We start from the raw sequence: 23,250 nt of genomic DNA, 5'->3' as shown, positions 1-23,250 counted from the left end.
GCCTCACCGCTCCGTTCCGTTCCGTTCCATTTCCGCCTTGCTCGAGCCAGCAACCAAACTGCAAAACCGACCAACCGCACCCACCCACCCCACCTCTCCCCACCCCCAACCTCCCAAACCCTAACTCTCTCTCTCCCTCGTCGCCGGCGAAGCTTCCAGAGGCGGGGGCAGCGCGAGCGCATGGAGTCCCCCACCGCCGGCGGGGGCGGGGGAGGGGGCGAGGCCGGCGCCGCGTCGTCGTCGTCCTCCTCCTCGGGCCCCTCCACATCGTCCGCCGCCGCCGCCGCCACCGCATCGGCATCCGCGTCCTCATCAGCCGTCGCCACCCGCTACCTCGCCAAGCGCGTGCTCCGCGGGAGCGCCGTGCTCCACGTCGCCCAGGGCTGCTTCCGCTCCCCCGACTGCGTCGACGTCGTTCTCTGCAAGGTCGGGAAACACCCCCCCGCTTCCCGCACTCCCATTCCCCTGATCGGCGAATCGTGTAGGGCTTCCGATCGCCGTGCGTAGAGGATGGACCCCCAAGGGTGGCTGGGTTTTTTTTTTTTTTTTTTAATTTTATGGTCGGCTCGGAGCGTCGGGGATGATGCTCCTTATGCCATAGATCATGCGGTTGTTATTCGGTTTGGAGGTCCGGTCTGGGGTAACCATGGTTGCTCTGCTTTTAGTGGTGTAAGGACATGGAGGACATGTTGCCCCAGTGATTGGAATTGCTAAACCCAAATATTGCTGTCATGCTACCGATTGGGTTGTTGAAGCTAGCGTCGGATCAGTTCCATTAGGAGAATAATAAATGAATAATTCAAAACATTTGCTACACCGTCATCTATGCCTGGATGTCCCTTTGTTTTACCATATTTGAATAAATTTGTGTGCCATGCTGGTAGAAGAAACAGAATGCGGGACGATGGGAAAAGATAAATGAAAAGCTATAGACTTGTATCACTGCGTATATTGAGTGAGCTGCTTAAATTCTTACACTCTGCTTGTTTGATCTATGGTTGATAAGCCGTGGGAAAATGAAATAAGCAACCAAAAATAATTTGTGGGCTAAACTTTTATATCTGTGTTCTTCGCGGTTTAAAAGTCAATGCTGGTAATTAAACTACGATGAAAAAAACCCTCAAAATCAACTCTAAAATTCAAATTTGGCTGCGGCTGATAAGACAACAAGCAGACGACGAGAGGAACATGAATACATATCAATTAACATGTGAACTCACTGTATGATCTCTGTTACAAGGCTGCTGGGTTAGTTCTGCAGAATCCTGGTACTTATTTTTCTTTCATCCTTTTATTGAAAATATTGGTTATTGCTGCAGGAAAATTCACTGGAATTGGTTGTTATTGGTGAAGATGGTGTTTTACAATCAATCTGTGAACAAACCACATTTGGTATTATAAAAGATGTTGGTGTCTTAAACTGGCGCTGTACACACTTTGGTTTAATGCCGAAGGTGCAGTTCTTTCTCATAGCAAAGCATAATACTTTGCAATACTTTTCCTGTGCATATGGCTGTCTCTACTTTTCTTCTGATGACAGATGGGAAGATAATTATTTGCCATATTCTTTTCAGATAGAAGGGAAAGAAATTCTGGTTATACTTTCAGATTCTGGAAAGCTATCTCTTCTTTACTTTTGTTCTGAGATGCATAGGTCAGTGCTGCTCCTTTCTTATTTGTGGCATTTTTTTCTATCTTCACAGATCAAGCTGCTTGTATAAACTCAAGACCCAAAAATATAATTAATAATGATCCAAAGTATTAAGTACTGTAATAGCCTAATGATTACATGCAACCAGAGGAAACAGTGAGAAATTTAAAAAAATGGAAAGGATGCCATTTTTTTTATGCCTATCACATCACACTTGTATAGGATGTGTATCACTTTTAACATCCAACTCGTGTGATTGTGTCGAAATTGCCACTAGAAAGTTATTAAAATCTGGAAACACATGCATATTAGACTACCGAGAATTGAAGTGAATTGCACTGCTTTTTATCACTAATAACTAAGCTCAGTTGTACACATTTTATTTTTTTTAATATACTGTGTTTTTCACAGTGAGAACAAAGAGCAGGATAATATTTTTTTGTAAGGTTCATTATTCACGGAAGAATATTGTTTGCAGGTTTATCTTGTGCGTGGCATTTTCATTCTGCAGTTGTTATCCTGTTTTGTTTGAGATTTACAAGATTTGCTTTGATATATTGCCCCAAAAATAACTGTTGACACAGCATTTTGTATCAATTTATTGTAGGTTCTTTGCAATTGCAAATATTGAACTATCGAAACCAGGAAATTTGAGGCATCGGCTCGGGAGAATTTTAGCTATAGACCGAGAGTGAGTGAAAGTTCCTCTCTCTTGAAGTGTTTGTTTACATAAAGCTTCATTTGTTACATGATAGAATAGTCTCCATTATTTTTATCATTAGTTGGTGATACATTAATTGTTGTACTACATGGCAACCAAAATTGATATATTAATTGCTGGACTGTGTTCTTGTAAATGGGTGCAATTTCAGTGTCTTATAGGGAGAAATATGAAAAATGGCATGGTATTTCAGCAAACGGCATGAACAATGGATGTCCAATAGTAATGTTTCCCTTGATTATGTGGCATTAAGAAAGTTAAATCTTTCCTGTTGGTGACTGTACTCTCTGCTCATGTCTGATGTCTGATGGTTGACAGTTGATGCTTATGTTCGCTTTGAACAAAATGGAGCTGTCACCGTTTCTCTATTCCTGATTTCAAGTTTGCAACACCCAGGTTATTAGTTTATGGGAATGTCTTTCATCAAAGTGCTATTAGATCTAATCCATGGACACAACTAAACTGTAGAACTTAGTGTTTGAATACTCTGGGAGGCCTGTCTAGTTTGAATGATTATGAACTTGTGGTCTTGATTGACAATTATTTGTTACTATCTCTGTCACAAAATAACCACAATTCTAGGAGTAGTAGTTACAATTTTTCTTTTGTTGCGTAATCTTTTAGGTGTATATGATAATATGATATCGTAAACTGCATTATAGTTGTCCAACGCAATACTCTAATACAACCTTTTACATTATAATTGCTTGATGTGTAAATAACCTTTTTGAGGACTTAAAGTTAAATGGTTTATGAAGTTTCTTAACTTTGGTTGTCTCTTGTCAGATCTAGGTTTGTTGCTGTCAGTGCATATGAGGATGAGTTTGCATTTGTACGTGTTTCAGTGGATCACAAACTTCATGCTCCTAATGGAGGTAAAATTTCTGAGGTGACTCTTGAACGTAAACAATGCCTTTTGTGACTCTCATTGCTTATGCTTAGTATAATACTTACAGTACATTGTTCCAGACTTTGAAGATTTCCCATGTCATAATTTCAGAAATATTTTTATCCACCAGAAATTGAAGAGGATGCTAAAATCATCAGTACTGCATATAATACCAGCAGTATCCATGGTACAGTTTGGAGTATGTGCTTCATATCAACATGCCTGGATGAAGAATATTATCCTGTAGTTGCAATGATAGTTAACAGGTTTGCTCCAAAATCATATTCAATAGAGCTGCTACTTAAGTTTGTGGCGATTACCTGGCATTCTAATTTATATTCTGAAATATCTTTGTTTCAACAGGGGCTCTGATGTAAATGACTTGGCACTCTATGGGCTAGATTCCCATAAACGTACTATTGACCGCATATCTACTTATTTAGAAGCTGGACCTTTGGCACTTGAAATCTCAGAAATTCCCCAACTGTATGGCTTTGCACTTATGTTTCGTGCTGGTGATGTTCTGTTGATGGATCTGAGGAACCCAAAGGACATCAGTTGTATCCATAGAATAAGCTTGTCAACTAGTCTAATTGGAGATCATGTCTCCGTTGAAGATTCCTGTAGGGGATTAGATGTCGATGATGATGTGGCGGCTTGTGCTTTGCTGGAACTGAGAGACTCTGGAAATAACATGATGAGGGATGACAGTTACATGGACATTGACGGTACTGATAACAAAGCTGTAGTGAAATCAAGGATTGTTTGCTCATGGAACTGGGAGCCAAATGCCATGCAAGGACATCCAAGGCTGATCTTTTGCTTGGATGATGGAGAATTTCATCTTCTAGAGTTTAGTTTGGATATGGAAGGAGTGAAGGTATTGCCTGAGTGTGTCCATAGAGGTTTGCCTTGCAAACCTCTTTTGTGGATGGACAAAGGAATGGTAGTTGGATTTGTAGAGATGGGAGATGGGATGATCCTCCAACTTGAAAATAATAGATTGGTGCATAAAAGTGCAATTCAGAATGTAGCGCCAATATTGGATCTAGCAATTGCTGACCACCATGGTGAGAAGCAGGATCAGATGTTTGCATGTTGTGGAATGTGCCCTGAGGGGTCCTTGCGAGTAATACGTAATGGTGTCAATGTGGAGAAACTTCTGAGGACAGATCCTATTTATCATGGTGTTACTGGTTTGTGGACCTTGAGAATGAAGAGAACTGATGCTTATCACTCTTTTCTTGTATTGTCATTCGTTGAGGAAACCAGAATACTATCAGTAGGACTCAGTTTTAATGACATCTGTGATGCTGTAGGATTTCAGACTGATGTTTGCACTCTGGCATGTGGTTTAGTAGCTGATGGTTTGCTTGTGCAAATTCACAGCAAATGTGTAAAGCTTTGTTTACCTACAGCATGTGCTCACCCTGAGGGAACTTTGCTCCCGTCTCCTGTTTGTGCTGACTGGTATCCTGATGTCACTATCAGTGTTGGTGCTGTTGGACATAATGTTGTTGTTGTTGCTACATCGAATCCTTGTTGCCTTTACATACTTGGGGTCAGATCATTATCTTCGTTTCAGTATGAGCTGTATGAGATACAACATGTCCAGTTGCATTATGAAGTATCTTGCATATCTATTCCACAAGAGGACTGGAGACTTGATAATTCATCTTCTAGTTGTGCAACGAGTGGTGATTTTCGGAAAGATTTTGCAGCTAATATTCGCAAGTTTGCTGTAATTGGAACTCACGAACCTTCTGTGCATATCATTTCGTTGGAACCTGGAGAAGCATTTCAGCAACTTGCTGTTGGGCATATATCAGTAAACAACGCGCTCGGCACTCCTATCAGTGGTTGTATACCTGAAAATGTTAGGTTTGTAGCAGCTGCAAGGTTCTACATTCTTGCAGGACTAAGGAATGGAATGCTACTGAGGTTTGAGTCACAAACAAGCAAAGGGCATTGTTTCCCTGGTTCCTTTTACAAGGAGTCCTCTACCCCTTGTGATGATACATCCCTTATGTTGATTGCTGTACGGCGTATTGGAATCACTCCTGTAGTTTTGGTACCGTTGCATGACAGAGCCAATGCTGACATTATTGTTCTCGGTGATAGGCCTTGGCTATTGCAATCTGCTAGACACAGCTTGGCATATTCATCCATCTCATTTCTGCCTGCTTCCCATGTGACACCAGTGTCTTCTACTGATTGCCCCAGTGGTCTGCTGTTTGTTTCGGAGAACTGTTTGCATTTGGTAAGTTTCTAGGACTCGTGAAAGTGAAATCCACAAGCAAAACATGCACATATTCTTTTTTAGGGATCAAGAATAATTACATTATTGCTTGCATTTCATGCTCTGAATTATTAGGACTCATAAACCATGAGATTGCTAAAATCTGGGATCGAATCCCATTATAATGAGTTCTCCAAATAGATAGTCAGGAACATAGAAATCATGGCTGTTGATTGTTATCTTATAATTTTCTTTATGCACTCGGTGAAACCGTATTCTCTCTTCTGGCATCAAAATTTCACACTTCTCTTTTTTGCTGCTATTTCTTTAGTATCCGTTTCTCTTTTGCCACTATCGTTGGTCAACATCCGTTGACCATCACATTTGCCAATAAAAAACTGTTGTACCCTTGCGAAACTAACAAAATATAAGAAATTCAAACTATCTAGGAAAATACAATTTACCTTTTTAGTTTTTAAAGGTTGTACAAATAATTATGGTAGGAAAATTTTCAGTTAGTTTAAAAGGTTCCCACGTGTATCTTAAAAATGGAATTTTTAAAGGAAATATTTTTGCATATCCACATACAAATCAAACAGCATAGCTACCAATATTCATGTAAACAACCATGCACATAATTCCTTAGTATAGATTATTCTGTGAAACATTTGAGAACCAAATCATTCCCATGCTACATTTTTAAAGATTAATATTAGTGATAATATAATTCCCAATTTTATGTTTTTCTAAAAAAGTGTATTAAGTGGCCATAATTTAGTTTTCTTGATAACTTTATGGTATAGGTTAAAATGTCAAGTGCTGCATTATTTTGGAACATGTACAGGGGTATAATGGCCTTTTAGGGGCTAACTTAACAGTCAATGGATGTTGACTAGACGGTAATGATGAAACAAAAATTTGCTCTGACAGAATAGTGGCAAAAGAGAGAAGTGCAGATTTTCGATGGCGGAAGAGAGAACACAGTTGCAATGAGTGACAAAAAGAAAAAAAATCCCTTGTTTTATTATACATAGAACTAATTTGATTCGTGACATCGAAATGGTACTCACAGATTTTCCATCCATGGTTTCTCTCATATCATTGTATTTGAGATTTTCTTTTTGCTAGCATATAATTTTTGAAAACTACTCCCTCTGTCCCATAATAAGTTCATTTTTGGTTTCTTCTATTTTCCCCAAAACAAGTTCATTTTTGAAGAATCATTGCAGAGTTTGTGGAAGTAAGGAATGATTATTTGGGAGAAGATAAAGTGAGGAATAGTTGCATTGCGATATGATAAAGTAGGGATATTCTAGTTGTATATGTGTGGGATGGGTGAAAAATGAACTTATTTAGGGACGGAAGGAGTAACTAGGTAATGTCATGTACCTTGTAGTTTTCTCTAATGGGGCATTTTACCAGAGGGGTGGCAATGTAGCAGAGAGTGTGTCACCATGTCAAGTAAAAAACCCTCCCATTCTGTATTCTATTTTCCCCATGGCCAAAGGGACTTTAGTCCTTTTCTTGTTCGTCTGAAACATGAAATCTCTTAATCGTAGTCATCCTGTTTTAGCCTTTCCCTGTTAAGTTTATGTGCTTATATTTCAAGTAGATTTCTTTTGTTCCAGTCCCTTCTGTTGATCTGCCATAAGTATGGTGCAATTACTAGGATAATTTATTCTAAAATACCAAGATGATAATAAAATCATGACCTTGTGGGTATTGTTGAAACTTGAAAGCAATGCTTATATTATTCTCTCACTATTGGTATGCATGTATGTGTTCTCACATAGTCACATGTTTATCTCCTAAAAGTGGCTTGCATGTGCATTTCATTGTACTGTCAGTTTAAATCAAGTTTATCTTTTCAGGTTGAAATGGTTCATGGCAAAAGACTAAATGCACAGAAGTTTTCGATTGGAGGGACTCCAAGGAAAGTGTTATACCACAGTGATAGTAGAACACTGTTGGTGCTGAGAACTGGGTTAACCAGTGTATCCTGTTCTTCAGATATTGTTCAAATAGATCCAAGTAATGGGGCATTGCTTTCCAGATTCAAGTGCGAACCTGGTGAAACAGCAAAATGCATGCAAATTGCAAAGATAGGGAATGATCAAGTATTAATCGTTGGAACTAGTAAGTCCAATGGCCGACCAATGATGCCAAACGGTGAAGCAGAAAGGTAAGGACGACAACTCATGTTTTGTTTCTGCTGAACCTTGTTTTGTCAAGTTTGAAGTGTCCATGGTCCCTTAGAATTTTTGCACTACTAATGTTTAACTTGCAATCCTAGTGTTTTTTTTTTGCTTGGTTTGAGTATAATTATTAATATTAATGATCTGTTGTTTTGGTCTCCACTTTTTTGTTTTCTGTCTGCCCGTTGTCTGGTATTCTGCAAAAGTGACATGGGTATGAATTTGCAAAGCTTGCAACCATGAGGCACATTTTTTGGTTTCTCACTGATTGTGACGGTGTTGCCATTGCGCTATTGATCATTCAATGCATATTTGCAGTTGGATCATCAATATTTTTTTCTTGTTTTTTCTGCACTTAATTTAGTTTTTCCATTTCCATATCTTTGAATTGTGTGTATAGTTAAAAGCTGCCTTTATATTGTTATTATAACTATTCTCTTTGGATGAAACAGTATCAAGGGTCGTCTAATTCTTTTAAGCTTGGAGACTATTGAAAGTCCTCGTGAGAGCGGTTCGTTTACTGCAGCTTCTAATTTGAATTCATCTCATGCTGGTTCTCCATTCCCGGAATTTGTTGGATATGCAGCAGAGGAGCTGTCTAGTAACAGCATGTGCAGCAGTCCTGATGAAGTTTGCTGCAATCAAATTCAACCTGAACTCATGGCAGGCCATTTGAGATCACTAGTCCAACATACATTCAATGGCGCTGTTCTTGCTGTACATCCATATCTAGATAGATATGTGTTGGCAGCAGCTGGAAATGTGGTATGATTAGAAGTCAATTTTTATCATATATGATAGTATATCTATTAAAGAGTAGCTTAGCTCGGTAATGGATCTAGATAAATAAATTTGCAAAGAAGCTTGAATGCTTGATTGGCAAGTTCCGGACTCTTGACATCAGAATCAGTTAATCAACATTTATCCTGGCAAATAACACTATTTATGTGGATCGTATGGTGTTGGCTTCTTTCACTTCTATAGATTGCTAGAACAACAGAACGAAGGTGCATTAGCACTTTAGCATATGAGCCACATTAATAGCAGAGGATTTTTTTTTGTAATAACTACTGGAGAGATAGACTAGTGACGATTGGAGTTGAGGAGATGGAGATTGGAAGGGTTATTTGCCATTATAAAAAAAATCCTGAAAGAATATCCCAACAAGAGTGTTATTATTTTCCAAAACAAACAGTTATCATGACGTCACTAAATTTTCTATCATTCTGTTACTATCTGGTGCTAATATGTTGATGCTGACAGATCCAGTTTGAATACCACAATATTTGAAAATCATGATCTGAGATTTTCTCTGCCTTATCTTGACAGCTTTTTGTATTTGGATTTTTAAATGAAAGTCCCCATCGGATAAAAAAGTATACTACGAGTAGGACACGATTTACAATAACCTGTTTGAAGACGTATGCATCACGGATTGCAGTGGGTGATTGCCGCGATGGTGTTCTCTTCTATTCTTATCATGAGGTACAAGTTGATTCAATTGAAACAATACATTTTTATGATGTTTATTTTTATGGAGCTTCTTTGTCGTTACCTCTAATCCTCGTATTGATTTATGCCAGAATCTTAGGAAGTTGGAACTGATCTATTCTGATCCTGCCCAACGGCTAGTGGGTGATGTTGCCCTTTTGAGCTGTGAAACTGCTGTTGTATCAGATCGACGAGGGAGCATATCTGTACTGTCTTGCCCAAGATTAGAAGGTATGCCTTGGTATAGATGTCTATGTTATCCCTTTCTTTTTAGTTTGTACCTGTTCTTTTCTCTGGATTCTTTTTAATGGTAGTGCCTCCTCTATACTCTTCTGCATCTTGGTCATACTTTGTAATTTTGTAGCCTTCATGTTTAGTTTCTCAATCTAATTCCTTTATTGACATACTAAATATGCAGTATAAACATCACAATATAGCTGGCATAAAATTTGCCAGTGTAGTAAGGCCACATAGTTGAATATTGTGCCTAGAAGCTTTATGAATTTCGTAATAGAATTCAAAATTTTGCATTACGTTTGTGTACTTCTCATCATATATGCATTACTTTGTAATATCTACCTAAATTAATTTAAATTTTACATTACGTCAAGATTTATTTTGACTTTTTTTAACATATCTTGCAGTATCCGAAAGTCCAGAGAAGAACCTAGCGGTGCATTGTTCATTTTACATGGGTGAAACAGCTATGAGCATCCAGAAGGTAAGCTTCTGTTGGCATCTTAGGGCTAACCAGTGTGAATTCCATTAACGAAAACATACCAAAGAGAGGGTTTTGAACATGGGTATTGGGTAGCTGCTTTGGATTTAAAGGATGAATCATGTGTTTGTAACTTGATGAACTAATGGGCTGTTTGGTTTGAGGAATCAAATCATCCTAGGATGAGTTTTTTCCAGCATGACCCATCATGAGTAGGGGTGAAACAGTGCGGAAACGGACGGAAACAACCTTTATCGTTTTCGTTTTCATATTTTTTTTGGAATCGGAAACCCCGAAAACGAATATTTTCGAAACTGAAAACAGAGCGAAAACGAACCGGTGCGGATACGGTAATGAAAATTTATCGGAATACAAAAACCCCTCAAACTGAGCTTCAAACTTTTGTCAAGTCTAATTCTCAAGTCTCAACAGTCAACAATTCGTCATAAAACACAATTATATCAAGTCTAATTGTTAAGTCTCAACACAAGTACACAATAACACTTAACACGGAGTGACGGAGGTGGAGGTTGAGGAATAACACCTGCTGGCTGCTGCCACTGGGCTGCTGGCTGCTGCGAGGCGAGGCGTTGTCGGCGGTGAGGAAGAGTCGCCAGTGGGGCTTGAGGTGTCGTAGACTTGTCGGTGTGGCTATGGCGGCGTCGTCAGTGGTGGTGGCGGCGGCGAAACGGCGAGACGGCGGCGCGAAACGGCGGGACGGCGCCGCGAGATGGTGGCGGTACGAGACGGCGGTATGGGACAACGAAGAGCGACTGCGAGAGAGGAAGGGTGGGCACGGTCGCGAGGACGGCAGGGGCGAGGTCACGAGGAGCCGAGGACGGCAGACCAGCGGTGGCGCGGGCGGTGGGCGCTGGGGAGCACGATGCCGTGATCTGGATTCTGGATGCGCTGCTCCGCCGCCGGCTCGCGGTCGCGCGATGCCGTGCTCCCGTGCAGCGATCAGTGTGTCTCTCCTCTCTAGGGTTAGCCGCTATTTGGGTAGATGCTGCGATTTGGATTGGGCTGGGAACTTGGGGACGACTTATAGACTATTGATTCTATGGGCCTTTTTAACTTCAGAAATTCCGGCAAATTTTTTGGAATTTTTCCGACCGATTCCGAGTTCCGACGGAAACTGCTATTATCATATTCGATTTCGTTTCCGAGAAAATATTTCCGTTTTCGATTCCGTTTCTGAGAAATTCTGAAAAAATTCTGACCAGCTGATTCCATTTCCGAAAACAGGCCCGGAATCCGGAAAGTTTCCGTACCGTTTTCACCCCTAATCTTGAGGTCATCCCATGATTTTGATGGGATGATCCAATGATCCCATTCATCTTTTTTTTTCCAACTAAGCATGTCGCTTTGAGGAATGAGGTAGAAATTTAGTAGTCCATTCTGCTCTTGTTTGGTTCGGAAGTTGGACCTGCTGGTGCATTGAGTATCCAATTACTTAGATGAAACAGCCCATAATTGATCTAGGAGATTTGCCTTGTTATCTCTCATGATCCCGTTATTTTCCCTGAACATTTGGTTTTCATTCATCATGACCCGACCCTTTTCTTTCTATATGAGCCCCATGGAGAAGTGTGACCGAACTAGTTTCATGTTTTATATTGTTGCTTTGCTTTCCTATGGTTAATTCGGTCTTGTAATTTGCTGTAGGTTGCATTTAAGCATTGGCTTCCAATTGATGATTTGACAGAACCAGTGTTGGAGTCGGTATACAACTGTGTCGTCGCAAGCACTCTGCTGGGGAGTATCTTTGTTATGATTCCACTCACAAGGTGTAGTTTTGAAGATTCCAACTCTAGAATCTAAATTCATGCTATTAGCTATTTATCTGTGACAGCTCAGTCAGGGCCACTGCTAGCCTGTCGGTAACATCTAAACCAATTTGGGAGATTGAATTTGCTTTAAGTTAATCAGGGTTGTGAACTATGATAGTTTTGGCTAAGCTTCACAATTATATTTGGTACATGATTTTTGAAATGTTATTCACATAAATAATAAAATAGAACACTTTATCGTTTAGAATTATTTGTTGCTATGCTGTTCCTGAGGACTAGATGCCATACACATTGATAATGTAAACAAAGTAGTCAATGCTCGCACCATTACTAATTAAATCCAAATTGATTGTGTTTAACCTGATAATTTGTTTGCGTACTAGTGTCGACAACTAATTGGTAAACTAAGCCCTTTCCCATTCTATATCCTTTTGTAACAAGGGGCCAGAGTTATTTTATCTCTGCACACTAGTGTTATGATTCTGAAGCTAATGAATTGGTAATGCAGTGAGGAGCATCAAATGTTGCAAGATGTCCAAGAAAGACTTTCGGTTCACCCATTGACTGCTCCACTCTTAGGAAATGATCATGCAGAGTTTCGTCGCCGTGGTATCCCGGTAAGATAATTAAACTGCCATACTGAAAGCTAGTTTTTTTTGCAAGTGTTGAATAACCTTATACACTACTGCTATGACAGTCGGGAGTACCGCCCATTCTGGATGGCGACATGCTTGTGCAGTTCCTGGAGCTCACCAGCGAACAACAGCACGATGTTCTCAATATTGTTTCTCCTGGAAAGAAGAGGCAACACGATATCTCGGTTTTCCAGGTCATGCGAGCATTAGAGAGGGTGCATTACGCACTCAACTGAGGCGTTCAACAATCCATTCAACCCGGTCACTGTTCTTACCGACATGGCTGTCTCCAACCTGCTGATATTTGGGTGGCATCATCGCTGAATTTGGATCCGAGCCGAGCACCGAGTTGTTGCAGCTGAAGCTGCTACTGGAGCACATACCCAGAACATACCAAATCTCAGCTGTAGTGAGGTGCTGTGTTTTGCTGTGGGATGATAGGCCCATCTGATGTCGCAATAGTGTGTCATTGCTCTAGTGCAATCTTTGTAAATAACGAATAATATTTTGGCAGAAGGATGTGGATACAAATCCTTTTGCCCAGTGAAAGGAACAACCCTCGTGAACGCATAATCTCCATTGTGGTATATGTCAACTTGCTTCAGGTTATGCCAGTTGAAATAGGGATCTGGAAACATTTCCTGAAATCTGACGCTTGCTTGATCTTTGTGCCTTAATAAATTTGCTCTCTCCAACCATAGATTTATTTTCTTCTTTACGGTTTCGAATTCATGAGATAAAGGTGAGATTACCGTGAAAGTATATTTGCTTGTTAGGGGAGATTTGCGCACATAGTTTTCATAACGAAGCGTTGCCAGTGTTAACAGAATTACTATTTGGGATGCCAAGATAAACATTACTATTTTTTTTTGTTATATTTAAAGACACATCAGACTTACACTCGTGAATGCACTCACATCACTCGTGCATTACTCTGGTCTTTGTGCTTTTGTAAGAAAAAACGATTAGATCGAGATGGACAAGGAAAAAAAGAGATTATATATATTTGCATCCATAAAGTTACATTAGGGCTCATCCAACTCAATCGGATGATCAAACTACACAATGAATGAACTTAACCTACGGAAAAAGCTAATGACAGATGAATCAGATGAATCAAATCAGTCTCTGATTCCAAAAGATTTTACATCCATCCGCGCTGGTCAGAAACAAACTGGTGGCGCTTGGTTTCTTGCTCCGTCGCCGGCGCCGCCGCGCGCGCCATGACCGCCGGGATGGCCATGATGTGCGGCAGCAGCAGCGCCATCTCCTGCTCCGCCTCCTCCTCGTACGCCTTGAACAAGTCGCTGTCGTCGTCGTCTACTTCGCTGCCGCGTCCTCCATCCTCCATGAGGCCGCCGTCGTCGTCGTCATCGGCGGCGAACTCCACCTCCTCCGGCTCCTCCTCGAACTCGACCTCGTACGGTTCCTCCTCCTCGAACTCCACCTCGTACGGCTCCGCCGCATCCTCCGCCGCCGCGGCGGCGGCATCAAGAAACGCCAAGAACTCGGCGAGCACCTCGCCCTCCAGCCACGCCACGGGGAGAAGATGGCCGTCGAACTGCACGTACTCCGGGAGAGACGCCGCCGCCGCCGACGACGACTCCATTGGCCGTGCTCCTCCTCCGATCGATCGCTGTCGCGCCTCGTTTGTTAGCTAGGATGGATCGAATCGCGGGAGGTAGCTGCTGAGCTCGAGAATGGAATGGAACGCAGCAACAGCATCAGCGGCAGCTTTAATTTGAAAATATAGGCAGGAAAGGCGCGCGTGCGGACTCCGAGTCCGACTCGGCTTCCGATCTCACGAAACCGCATAAATGCTTTTGCTTGCCGCTTTTGAAACGGACTCCTAATCTAAACCGTACCTCCAGGATTTCAGGGGAAACCAGAACTGGCTACTCTTAATTAAGGAGGGAGTAGAAGATAGACCAAAATGCAATTCTCGAAAAAAAAATAATATCGGATACCTACTCCAGACTCCAGACTAGAGTCCAGTCCTCGAAGTGTAGCCAGATTCGGAGTCCTTTTTCAAAATAAATGTCGCAAATATATTTTCGCGGTTTCATAGGAGTTGGAATCGGACTCGGAGTCCGCGTGCGCCCGCCTGCCTATAAATTCAAAGCTGCCGCTGTTGTTGCTGCATTCATTTCTCGCATTCATCTCAGTCTCTCTCAGCTACCTCCCGCGATCCGGTAGTTCGATTCGATTCATCCCTGAGCTGTAAACAAGAAGGGCAGCGAGGCGGCGGCGATCGATCGGAGCGCGGCCAATGGAGTCGTCGTCCCTCCCTGAGTACGTGCAGTTCGACGGCCATCTTCTCCCCGTGGCATGGCTGGAGGGCGAGGTGCGCGCCGAATTCTTGGCGTTTCTTGATGACGCCGCGGCGGCGGCGGAGGATGAGGCGGAGCCGTACGAGGTCGAGTTCGCCGCCGATGACGGCATCGTTGATGATGGCGGCGTCATGGAGGATGGGGTGGACTACGTGTACGACGACGTCGAGCTTGTGGACGCCGACTTCGAGGACGGCCTTGTGTCCGACGCCGACTTGGCGGACGACAACGACGGAGGCGCCGCCACTGCGGCGGCGGAGGAGCACGCCGCACGAGCTGCAGAGCCACCGGCGGGCAACGCCAGGATGAGCGTGAAGCCCGTGAAGCAGTTCGGCGGGGAGTACGAAGCCATCAACGAGATGATCCGCGAGTACCTGCAGGCGGACAAGAAGCGGCGGCGCGCTCGCAGGGTCGCCGCGGCGATGTCGCGCCTCCGTCGCCAGCGGGGTCAGCCGACCGGGATGTAGACATGTCGTAGCCGCGCGCCGACGACGAGACGGCGGTGCACCGACATGGCCGTAGCTAGGGCACGCAAGGAGTACCATGCGTGTATATATATAACTTGTGTCTGTGTCGTTGAATCATATTGTATTCTTTGTGCTCGCATGTAATTATATTCTTCGATGAAGTTTAATGCTGCCAAAAAAAAACCTAGTTCACTGAAGTTTGCACGTATTTTTTATTTTTGGGAGACACATGTAAACTTTTTTTTTTATGAAAACTTCGCATATACCTAAAAAAGGTTCAATTCTGATGATGGATATGTACAAACACTATGTTCAGAGTCCTCTTCAAGATTAAGTTTAAATTTCTTTTAGGAAAAGAGGGAGTATGTATTTGTATCGATCGAATGGATAATAACTGAGACGTGAGGAAAAGTTTAGTTGAAAGTTGAAACAGCCGAATAGAACGAAAGCTTCCAGCTGGTGATACGTACTGTGTGTCAATCATTCAATCAATATGATAACCTTCGGGTTGGGAATGGTAACACTAACACTGACATTCGTTGGTTGTGTTAACAAGTTAGCGCTAAATCAACATCTATTTAATAGTCAAAATCGATTTAACTCAGGACAGGCCAAATTGATCTCAGACAGCAACAGTACTCCCTCCGGACTGATAATCCTTATCGTTTTAAATAAGAGTGATATCAAACTTTAAAATCTTTCACTATGAATAATTTCTAAAATATTCATCTTAGAAATACGGAGACCATATGTATAGAACTTCAATAAAAATATATATTCATTACTATTTCTATATATATTATAATAAAAAACAGTGGTTAAAGTTATTTTCTGGAGGCCGTGTTCTTATTCAAAACGATAAGTATTGTCAACCCGGAGAAAGTATTTGACAAAAAAAATTGGAAGCAGTAGCAAAAAGAAAAATAAATTTTGTAAAAGTACATGTATTTTGATCAAACTATCACAAAAAGATACAAATTTAAGGCATATATTACAAAACTACGGAGTTAATGAAAAATTTATCACAAAACTATAAAGTTAAGATTATTATCACAAAAGTACATATTCATTATTGAAGTAATCATAAAACTATAGATTCTAGAATTTAAATTTCTAGCACAACCATTATGTTAGAGCTATAAACGTTGTAGTTCCGTGTTTGGATTATCATAACCTGTAGTTTTTGTGATAAATTTGCTACTTAGTCTTTATGCTTGGATAATTTATGTTAAATCTGTAATTACGTGAGAACTTCCGTGCTAAATCTGTAATTTTGTTAGTTTGATTGAATTACATGTGGTTTTATGAAATTTACTCAAAAGTTAATTAAGCGGTAAATCTAATTGGAGAGGCCTCTCCAATTAGTCTTAACCAGAGACACCCACGTGCTAGTACTTTAGAAGTTTTGTTTGCTATTAGTATATCGAATAGTGCATATGTTGTTTTCTTCTTATAAAATTTTCTCTTAAACTAGTTATCCAATCTACAATCTGATTACACCATTATGTTCGTTGCAATTAATTCTTTACAAGAAGATCTTACATGATTATATTATGATAAAAAAATATTTATATTTATAAATTACTTTTATTATATACGTAAGTTACTTTTAGGGCCTGTTCACTTTCCTGCCAAAAAAAACCTTACCAAATTTTGGCATTGCCAAAATTTTGGCAATTATGCCAAAATTTTGGCAGGATTTCTTATATAGTTACCAAAATTTGGCAGCAAACTAAATGTAGCCACTTTTTTGTCAACTTTACCAAAATTTGGTAAGGTTGAAAATGGCACCAAAGTGAACAGCCCCTTAAATTTGACTAAATTACTTCTATACATTCATAATGCTCTAAGTTGATTATTTTTATTATTGTTTTTAGTTAATTCTATATTTTGTGGACTTTATAAATCTTCTCTATACTTTACTTGCGAATTTACTCTACATAGTTTCTTATTTCAGCTCACTCACAATATAATTATTTCTACTACAGAGAGTTACTCCCTCCGTTTCATAGTGTAAGTCATTCTAGCATTGCCCACAATCGAACTATGTCTAGATTCATCAACATCTATATGAATATGGGCAATACTAGAATGACTTATATTATGAAACGGAGGAAGTACTTTTATTGCATAACTAAGTTACATCTGTTGCATATAATTACTTCTACTACAGAAAGTTACTTCTATTGCATAGCTAAGTTACTTCTATTGTATAGCTAAGTTACTTCTGTAATTTAAATACATTACTTTTAAATTAATAAAATATTTGAATATATCCAATATGGATCTTGCATTGTCACATATTTTATGTAGAGTATAATGATGCAAATAGATCTTGAAATAATACGTGATTTAAAATATATAAGTTATTGAAGAGCTTAAATCTAAAAGTAATTTATGTATATGATAAAAGTAACTTATATATATAATAAAAGTAACTTACATATATAATAAAAAGTAATTTACAACATACATACATACATACATACATACATACATACATACATACATACATACATACATACATACATACATACATACATACATACATACATACATATATATATACATACATATATATATATATATACATACATACATATATATATATGTATGTATGTATGTATATATATATATATATATATATATATATATATATATATACATACATACATACATATATATATACATACATACATACATACATATATATATATATATACATACATACATATATATATATACATACATACATATATATATATATATTAGAATATAATTATGCAAGATCTTGTTGTAAAGATTTAATTGCAACGAACACAACGGTATAATCGGATTATAAATCAGATAAGCAATTTAAGATAAACTTATCTAAGAAAAAAAATACATAGATATTGAGTATACTAGAAGCTTTTTTTTTTGAAAGAAGGGTGTCTCTCTTTAGCAATATCTAGCTAGCACTCTCGGTATAGTTGTGTCCCTTGGCAAAGTATAAGCACATTTTTTTTTACTTCGACACAGTCTTTGACATACTGTTTTAATCAATAATATCTATAAAAGTAAGATGTTTTAAATAAAAACAATTGCATATTATGATAGTTTATTTAACGATATTATGATAGTTTATTTAACGATAAATCTAGTAAACACCAATTTTATATGATTGATCTTTTTTATTTTTTTCCTATTAATAGTCATTAGAAATATTTGACTTGGCACTATTTTAAAATACTTATATTTTAGGACGGATGTAGTACTACATTACCTAAGTTTCACTTTGAACCATATTGTCTAGTATTTTCATTTTGGATATTGGAGTAGGTATTTTTACCATTTTTGCTCTTTGGACCACCCAAACTCTCTTTGAGAATACACCCCTAAACATATCGGTACACTCATGCCGATGATCTCCCATGTTTACATACATGTAATATTTTTGTCGAAAGAGAGGTTGGATGGAGTGATTGCAATTTAGGACCCAACCGGCAAATCAATATATCGATTGAACTTTTTGGATTTTCTCAAAAATTTGTTGAAGTTCGTCGAAGTTTATTCAAATTCAGTCAAAGTATGTTAAAAATTTCAAAAAGAAAAACTCGGTCCGTAAAGTGCTGAAAATCACGAAATTTCATAAATTTGGTCCTACCGAAATGACCGAAATTTGTGCCGAAATTGAAAGTGCAAACCCTAGCTAGATGTAACTAGACAAAAGTGCTAGGGTGATCTAAAGTGCAACAAAGACAGAAGGGTTAAATAACTAGTTTAAAGGGAAAATATTGAATAGAGTTTTGTCCAAAGTGAAACTTAGATGACCCAGGATGCAATTCATACTATTAAGAAAGTGCAACATCGAACATTTGATTCCTTTCCTTCATGGTGTAGCAGGTCAAAACCGGGGTGATGTTTTACCATTAGGACCATTAATACATTTGACAATATTTTTATTTAGAAAGTTATCGAATGTAAGTGCCGTTTGTCGTGGTCACCCTCCACCTCCCGTTGCCATCGTCGTTGGATCCACCCCACCCGGATCCGTCGCCTCGCTCTGCTGTTGTATCTGCCCCTGCTGGGCCCGTGGCCGATGGATCTGCCATCGACAACTCCGCGGTGCCCCTAAGCCTCCTCCGTCATCGTGGTTGCCCTCTACCCCACCATTCCATACTCCTTCACCCACCAGTGGTAATGGATCCCACGCCCACCATCTCCTCACCTCGCGCCGGGCATTAGGATAGGAGAAGCCGAGGGAGAGAAGGAGGAGAGAAGGGATGAGGGAGGAGGGAGTGGGACGAGAAGCCGAGGGAGCGGGAGAAGGACTTAAAAGGAAAAAAAAGATGTAGAGAACTGTGTCGTGAAACGATTTTTTTTATACGGGCCTCTTAATAGGCATGTCTATGAAAACGGACCCATTTTCACAAATAGACCTATTAAGAGGTCCGCCGGTGAAAATGGATTTTCACATATGGGTTATTACTAAATGCCATTTGAATCTTTTTGTAAATGGCATTGTTTAACCCACTTTCGATTAAATAGGGGGTGTCCATGAAAATCATTTTTTTAAGTAGTGAAAACCCTCTCCTCCAAGGCACCGATTTTTAATTCTCTAAAATAATAAATATAATGATGTAATTAAAAGTCTAGATTTCTTAAGTCAGAAGATCTGTGGAAATAGAAATATGGATAAAATAAGTAAAATATTGATCATAATTAACCTTTTTTAGGGAATTAACCTTATATTTTGGTACAGCTTCCCTTTTTTTTTCAAATATTTTTGTTGTTTGTGATCAATTTGGACTGTGCTGAGTCAAATGGATTTTGATCGAGTTTTGACGGTTATATAAATGATGATTTAGGTATGACTTGTTAACGCTCCCAACGAACTAATAATGTTACTGTTAACGTTCCCAACCCCAAGCTATCATATTGAATGACAGTACGTAACACCTGAACGGTTGTTTCAGCTGGCCTTCTCTAGGATTTGGGCCCCCGAAACAAAATGAGAATTGCGGCCCTAAATTTCAAAAAACTAACATGTCTCTTACAGTCAACTATATAACTTTGATATGTAATTTAATACCCCCTCTATCCCAGAATACATAGAGTTTTAGAGTTGGACACGATAATTAAGAAAGTTGGTAGAATTAAATAGGAAGGGGTTGTGATTGGTTGAGTAGTGGAGGTAGGTTGGAAAAGTGAATGGTGAAGGGTTGTGATGGTTACTAAGGAAATATTGGTGGAGAGGTTGTTATATTTTAGGACAAATCCTAAGTGCTAAAAGTTGTTATATTTTAGAACAGAGGGAGTATTTGTTACGTTGATTATTTAGAAATACATTAATACTCTCCGTTCCACATTATAAGTCGTTTTGACATTTTTTCTAATGTGGAATGGAGGGAGTATATGCTAAAAGTTCTCACCTAATATTCTATTGAAAAGTATCATTCGTCCAGTGTTTCTTTTCAATTATATCTTCATAATTATCATGACCGCCATCGATAGTTGAATCCAGAGCGGAGCTTCTCTCGCGACAAATTTAGAGCGCCCTTTTGAAACTGAGTTGCTGTTTTTTTTCTTCGTTTTTGTTAATTCTTACGTTTTTCAGCACCTGAATCATACTTCCTATATGTAAATAACACGCCGAGAATTTGAGAGAATAAACATCTGTATGTTTTATAAACAAAAAACAAAAGAAGACATTCACATAACTTTTGATTCAGTAAATAACAGCCAGTCCAATGGAAGATGGATGATTCAAAATACTGAATCAATCCAATGTAATTACCGATTCCAACTTTTTATAGATGACAATTGAGAAGTTGAGACTCGAGAACGCCCGCTCAACGCCGGGGACGTCGGCCGCGCTCCTGGCCTTCTAGGGCCCTAAATGATCAAACCAACGAAACTATTCCTCAACTTCTCCTAGCACTTCAATTATTATCCATTCGATTGATAAGAAAACATACTCGCCTATATGAGAAGTTTACATCAAAAAAATTTACATGCATCTCGCAGAAAAAGAAGAAGAAATTAATTACATCATGCGAGGACAAATAATACGATGATACACCGGCAAATGCATACTGACATACGTACACAAGTTACATGCATGCATATATATCTCCGATCCGCGCGTGCCTAGCTACGGCCACGTCGGTGCACCGCCGTCCTCCGCCGGCCGCCGCCGCTGGCGACGGAGGCGCAGCATCGCCGCGGCGACCCTGCGAGCGCGCCGCCGCTTCTTGTCCGCCTGCAGGTACTCGCGGATCATCTCGTTGATGGCTTCGTAGTCCCCGCCGAACTGCTTCACGGGCTTCACGCTCATCCTTGCGTTGCGCGCCGTCGCCGCCGGTGGCTCTGCGGCTCGTGTGGCGTGCTCCTCCTCCGTCGCCGCCTCGTCGTCGCCGTCGTCGGCCATTATGTCCAAGCTGCCGTCCTCGGAGTCGGCGTCCACAAGCTCGTCGACGGCGTAGTCCACCTCATCTTCCATGAGGCCGCCATTGCCCACGAGATCGCCGCCGACGTCGTCGTCGCTGCCGTCATCGGCGGCGAACTCCACCTCCTGCGGCTCCTCCTCCTCCTCCTCCTCCATCTCTACCTCGTACGGCTCCGCCGCCGCCGCCGCCGCGGCGGCGTCATCAAGAAACACCAAGAAATCGGCGAGCACCTCGCCCTCCGGGAGAGACGGTGATGCCGACGCCGGCGACTCCATTGGCCGCGCTCCGATTTATGGCCGCCGCCGCCGCCGCCTGGTTGCCTTGTGTTTAGAACTGAAGGAATCGAGTCGAATCGAATCGAATCGCGCTGCGAATGCGAGATAACTAAGCGCAGCGGCAGGTTGAATATATAGGCCTAGGCAGGCAGGAGCTGGACTCGGAGTCCGATTCACCTAAGGGACCGTTTAGTTCTCCAAAATTTTTTCCCAAAAACAACGCATCGAATCTTTGGACATATGCATGAAACATTAAATATAGATAAAAAGAAAAACTAATTGCACAGTTATGGGAAAAATCACGAGACGAATCTTTTAAGCCTAATTAGTCTGTGATTAGCCATAAGTGCTACAGTAACCCACATGTGCTAATGACGGCTTAATTAGTCTCAAAAGATTCGTCTCGCGGTTTCCAGGCGAGTTCTGAAATTAGTTTTTTCATTCGTGTCCGAAAACCCCTTCCGACATCCGGTCAAACGTCCGATGTGACACCCAAAAATTTCCTTTTCCCCAACTAAACACACCCTAAATATAGTAAAAATGTCATAGATTATTAGGAAAAAAATAATCATGAAAATGACATTTCTTATAAATTTGATAACCTCCCATTGACATACACACAATATGTAATATGTATTCATAAAAAAAATACATCACTCACCAACCATTAGCCAAATAAAATACCCATCACATAAATGTTAAAGTCTATTACATACTACCTCCGTTTTTTAAATAGATTACGCCGTTGACTTTTTCTCACATATTTAACCATTCGTCTTATTCAAAAATCTTATACAAATGTATAAGATATAAATCACACTTAAAATACTATGAGTGATAAAACAACTCATAACAAAATAAATTATAATTACGTAAATTTTTTGAATAAGACGAATGATCGAACATGTGAGAAAAAGTTAACGGCGTCATCTATTAAAAAACAGAGAGAGTACCTAGTTTAGAGTCCAATATTAAAGTCCATTTCATCGCTGCATGGAATTTGGCATATGAAAGGGTTTCCTTTTTTTCTAAATAATTTTTCTTTTCTTTTCTACTGTACAGTTCAAGAAATGTATGGAATACACCAATCTTTTGAAGAATTTATATCCCAATAGACTCTATAAATATCATACTATTTATAAGATTTTATTTATCTTTTTTTCTTTTTTATCAATTCAAATTTGGATTTGGATGAATCCCATCAAAATTCCAGACGGGTACACTTGAGCCACGTCTGAAGAAGGCTTCTGAATCCGACGGCAATTCGAGGATTGGAGTGCTGATTTTCTGAAAAAGGCTTCCGAATCCGACGGCAATTCGAGGATTGGAGTGGCGCGTGCATCGAACAGCGTTTCTTTCGTATGGAAACTATATTTGGTAATCGACGTATATATACTCATTTTCCTAAATATTATACA

The 23,250-nt window shown here is 40.0% G+C and overlaps 2 protein-coding genes across 8 annotated transcripts; both read left to right on the top strand.

Annotated features, from left to right (window-relative positions):
• Positions 1-101: 101 nt before the first annotated feature.
• Positions 102-12,976, top strand: LOC4342674 (uncharacterized). 7 transcript variants are annotated; one of them, XM_066312344.1, is made up of 16 exons: positions 102-426; positions 1,320-1,454; positions 1,575-1,654; positions 2,259-2,342; positions 3,159-3,247; positions 3,392-3,527; positions 3,625-5,521; positions 7,372-7,682; positions 8,148-8,206; positions 8,282-8,460; positions 9,025-9,180; positions 9,279-9,417; positions 9,831-9,907; positions 11,570-11,691; positions 12,203-12,311; positions 12,392-12,976. In XM_066312344.1, exons 1-16 carry the CDS (start codon positions 181-183, stop codon positions 12,563-12,565), a joined length of 3,993 nt encoding a protein of 1,330 aa, XP_066168441.1. In that variant the 5' UTR covers positions 102-180; the 3' UTR covers positions 12,566-12,976. The 7 variants fall into 7 exon arrangements, with proteins under 7 accessions (XP_066168441.1, XP_015647065.1, XP_066168443.1 ...); XM_015791579.3 differs by having other exon boundaries at positions 3,159-3,261; positions 3,373-3,527; XM_066312346.1 differs by having other exon boundaries at positions 1,579-1,654; positions 8,148-8,460.
• A 1,410-nt stretch (positions 12,977-14,386) lies between these two features.
• On the top strand, positions 14,387-15,277 carry LOC9269213 (uncharacterized). Its single transcript, XM_015790988.1, has one exon. The coding sequence runs from the start codon at positions 14,599-14,601 to the stop codon at positions 15,124-15,126; it is 528 nt and encodes a 175-aa protein (XP_015646474.1). The 5' UTR covers positions 14,387-14,598; the 3' UTR covers positions 15,127-15,277.
• Positions 15,278-23,250: the final 7,973 nt, after the last annotated feature.

Source organism: Oryza sativa, chromosome 7 (assembly GCF_034140825.1).
Source record: "Oryza sativa Japonica Group chromosome 7, ASM3414082v1".
Classification (NCBI taxonomy): domain Eukaryota; kingdom Viridiplantae; phylum Streptophyta; class Magnoliopsida; order Poales; family Poaceae; genus Oryza; species Oryza sativa.
This window is presented reverse-complemented; position numbering and strand designations above follow the sequence as displayed.

What these genes read in the sequence shown, in the direction of transcription:
- LOC4342674 (XM_015791577.3), top strand. Translation starts at nt 181, where the DNA reads ATGGAGTCCCCCACCGCCGGCGGGGGCGGGGGAGGGGGCGAGGCCGGC. An exon ending in GTTATGATTCCACTCACAAG is followed by an intron (nt 11,692 to 12,202) that starts GTGTAGTTTTGA and finishes TTGGTAATGCAG; the next exon opens with TGAGGAGCATCAAATGTTGC. An exon ending in TTCGTCGCCGTGGTATCCCG is followed by an intron (nt 12,312 to 12,391) that starts GTAAGATAATTA and finishes CTGCTATGACAG; the next exon opens with TCGGGAGTACCGCCCATTCT.
- LOC9269213 (XM_015790988.1), top strand. Translation starts at nt 14,599, where the DNA reads ATGGAGTCGTCGTCCCTCCCTGAGTACGTGCAGTTCGACGGCCATCTT.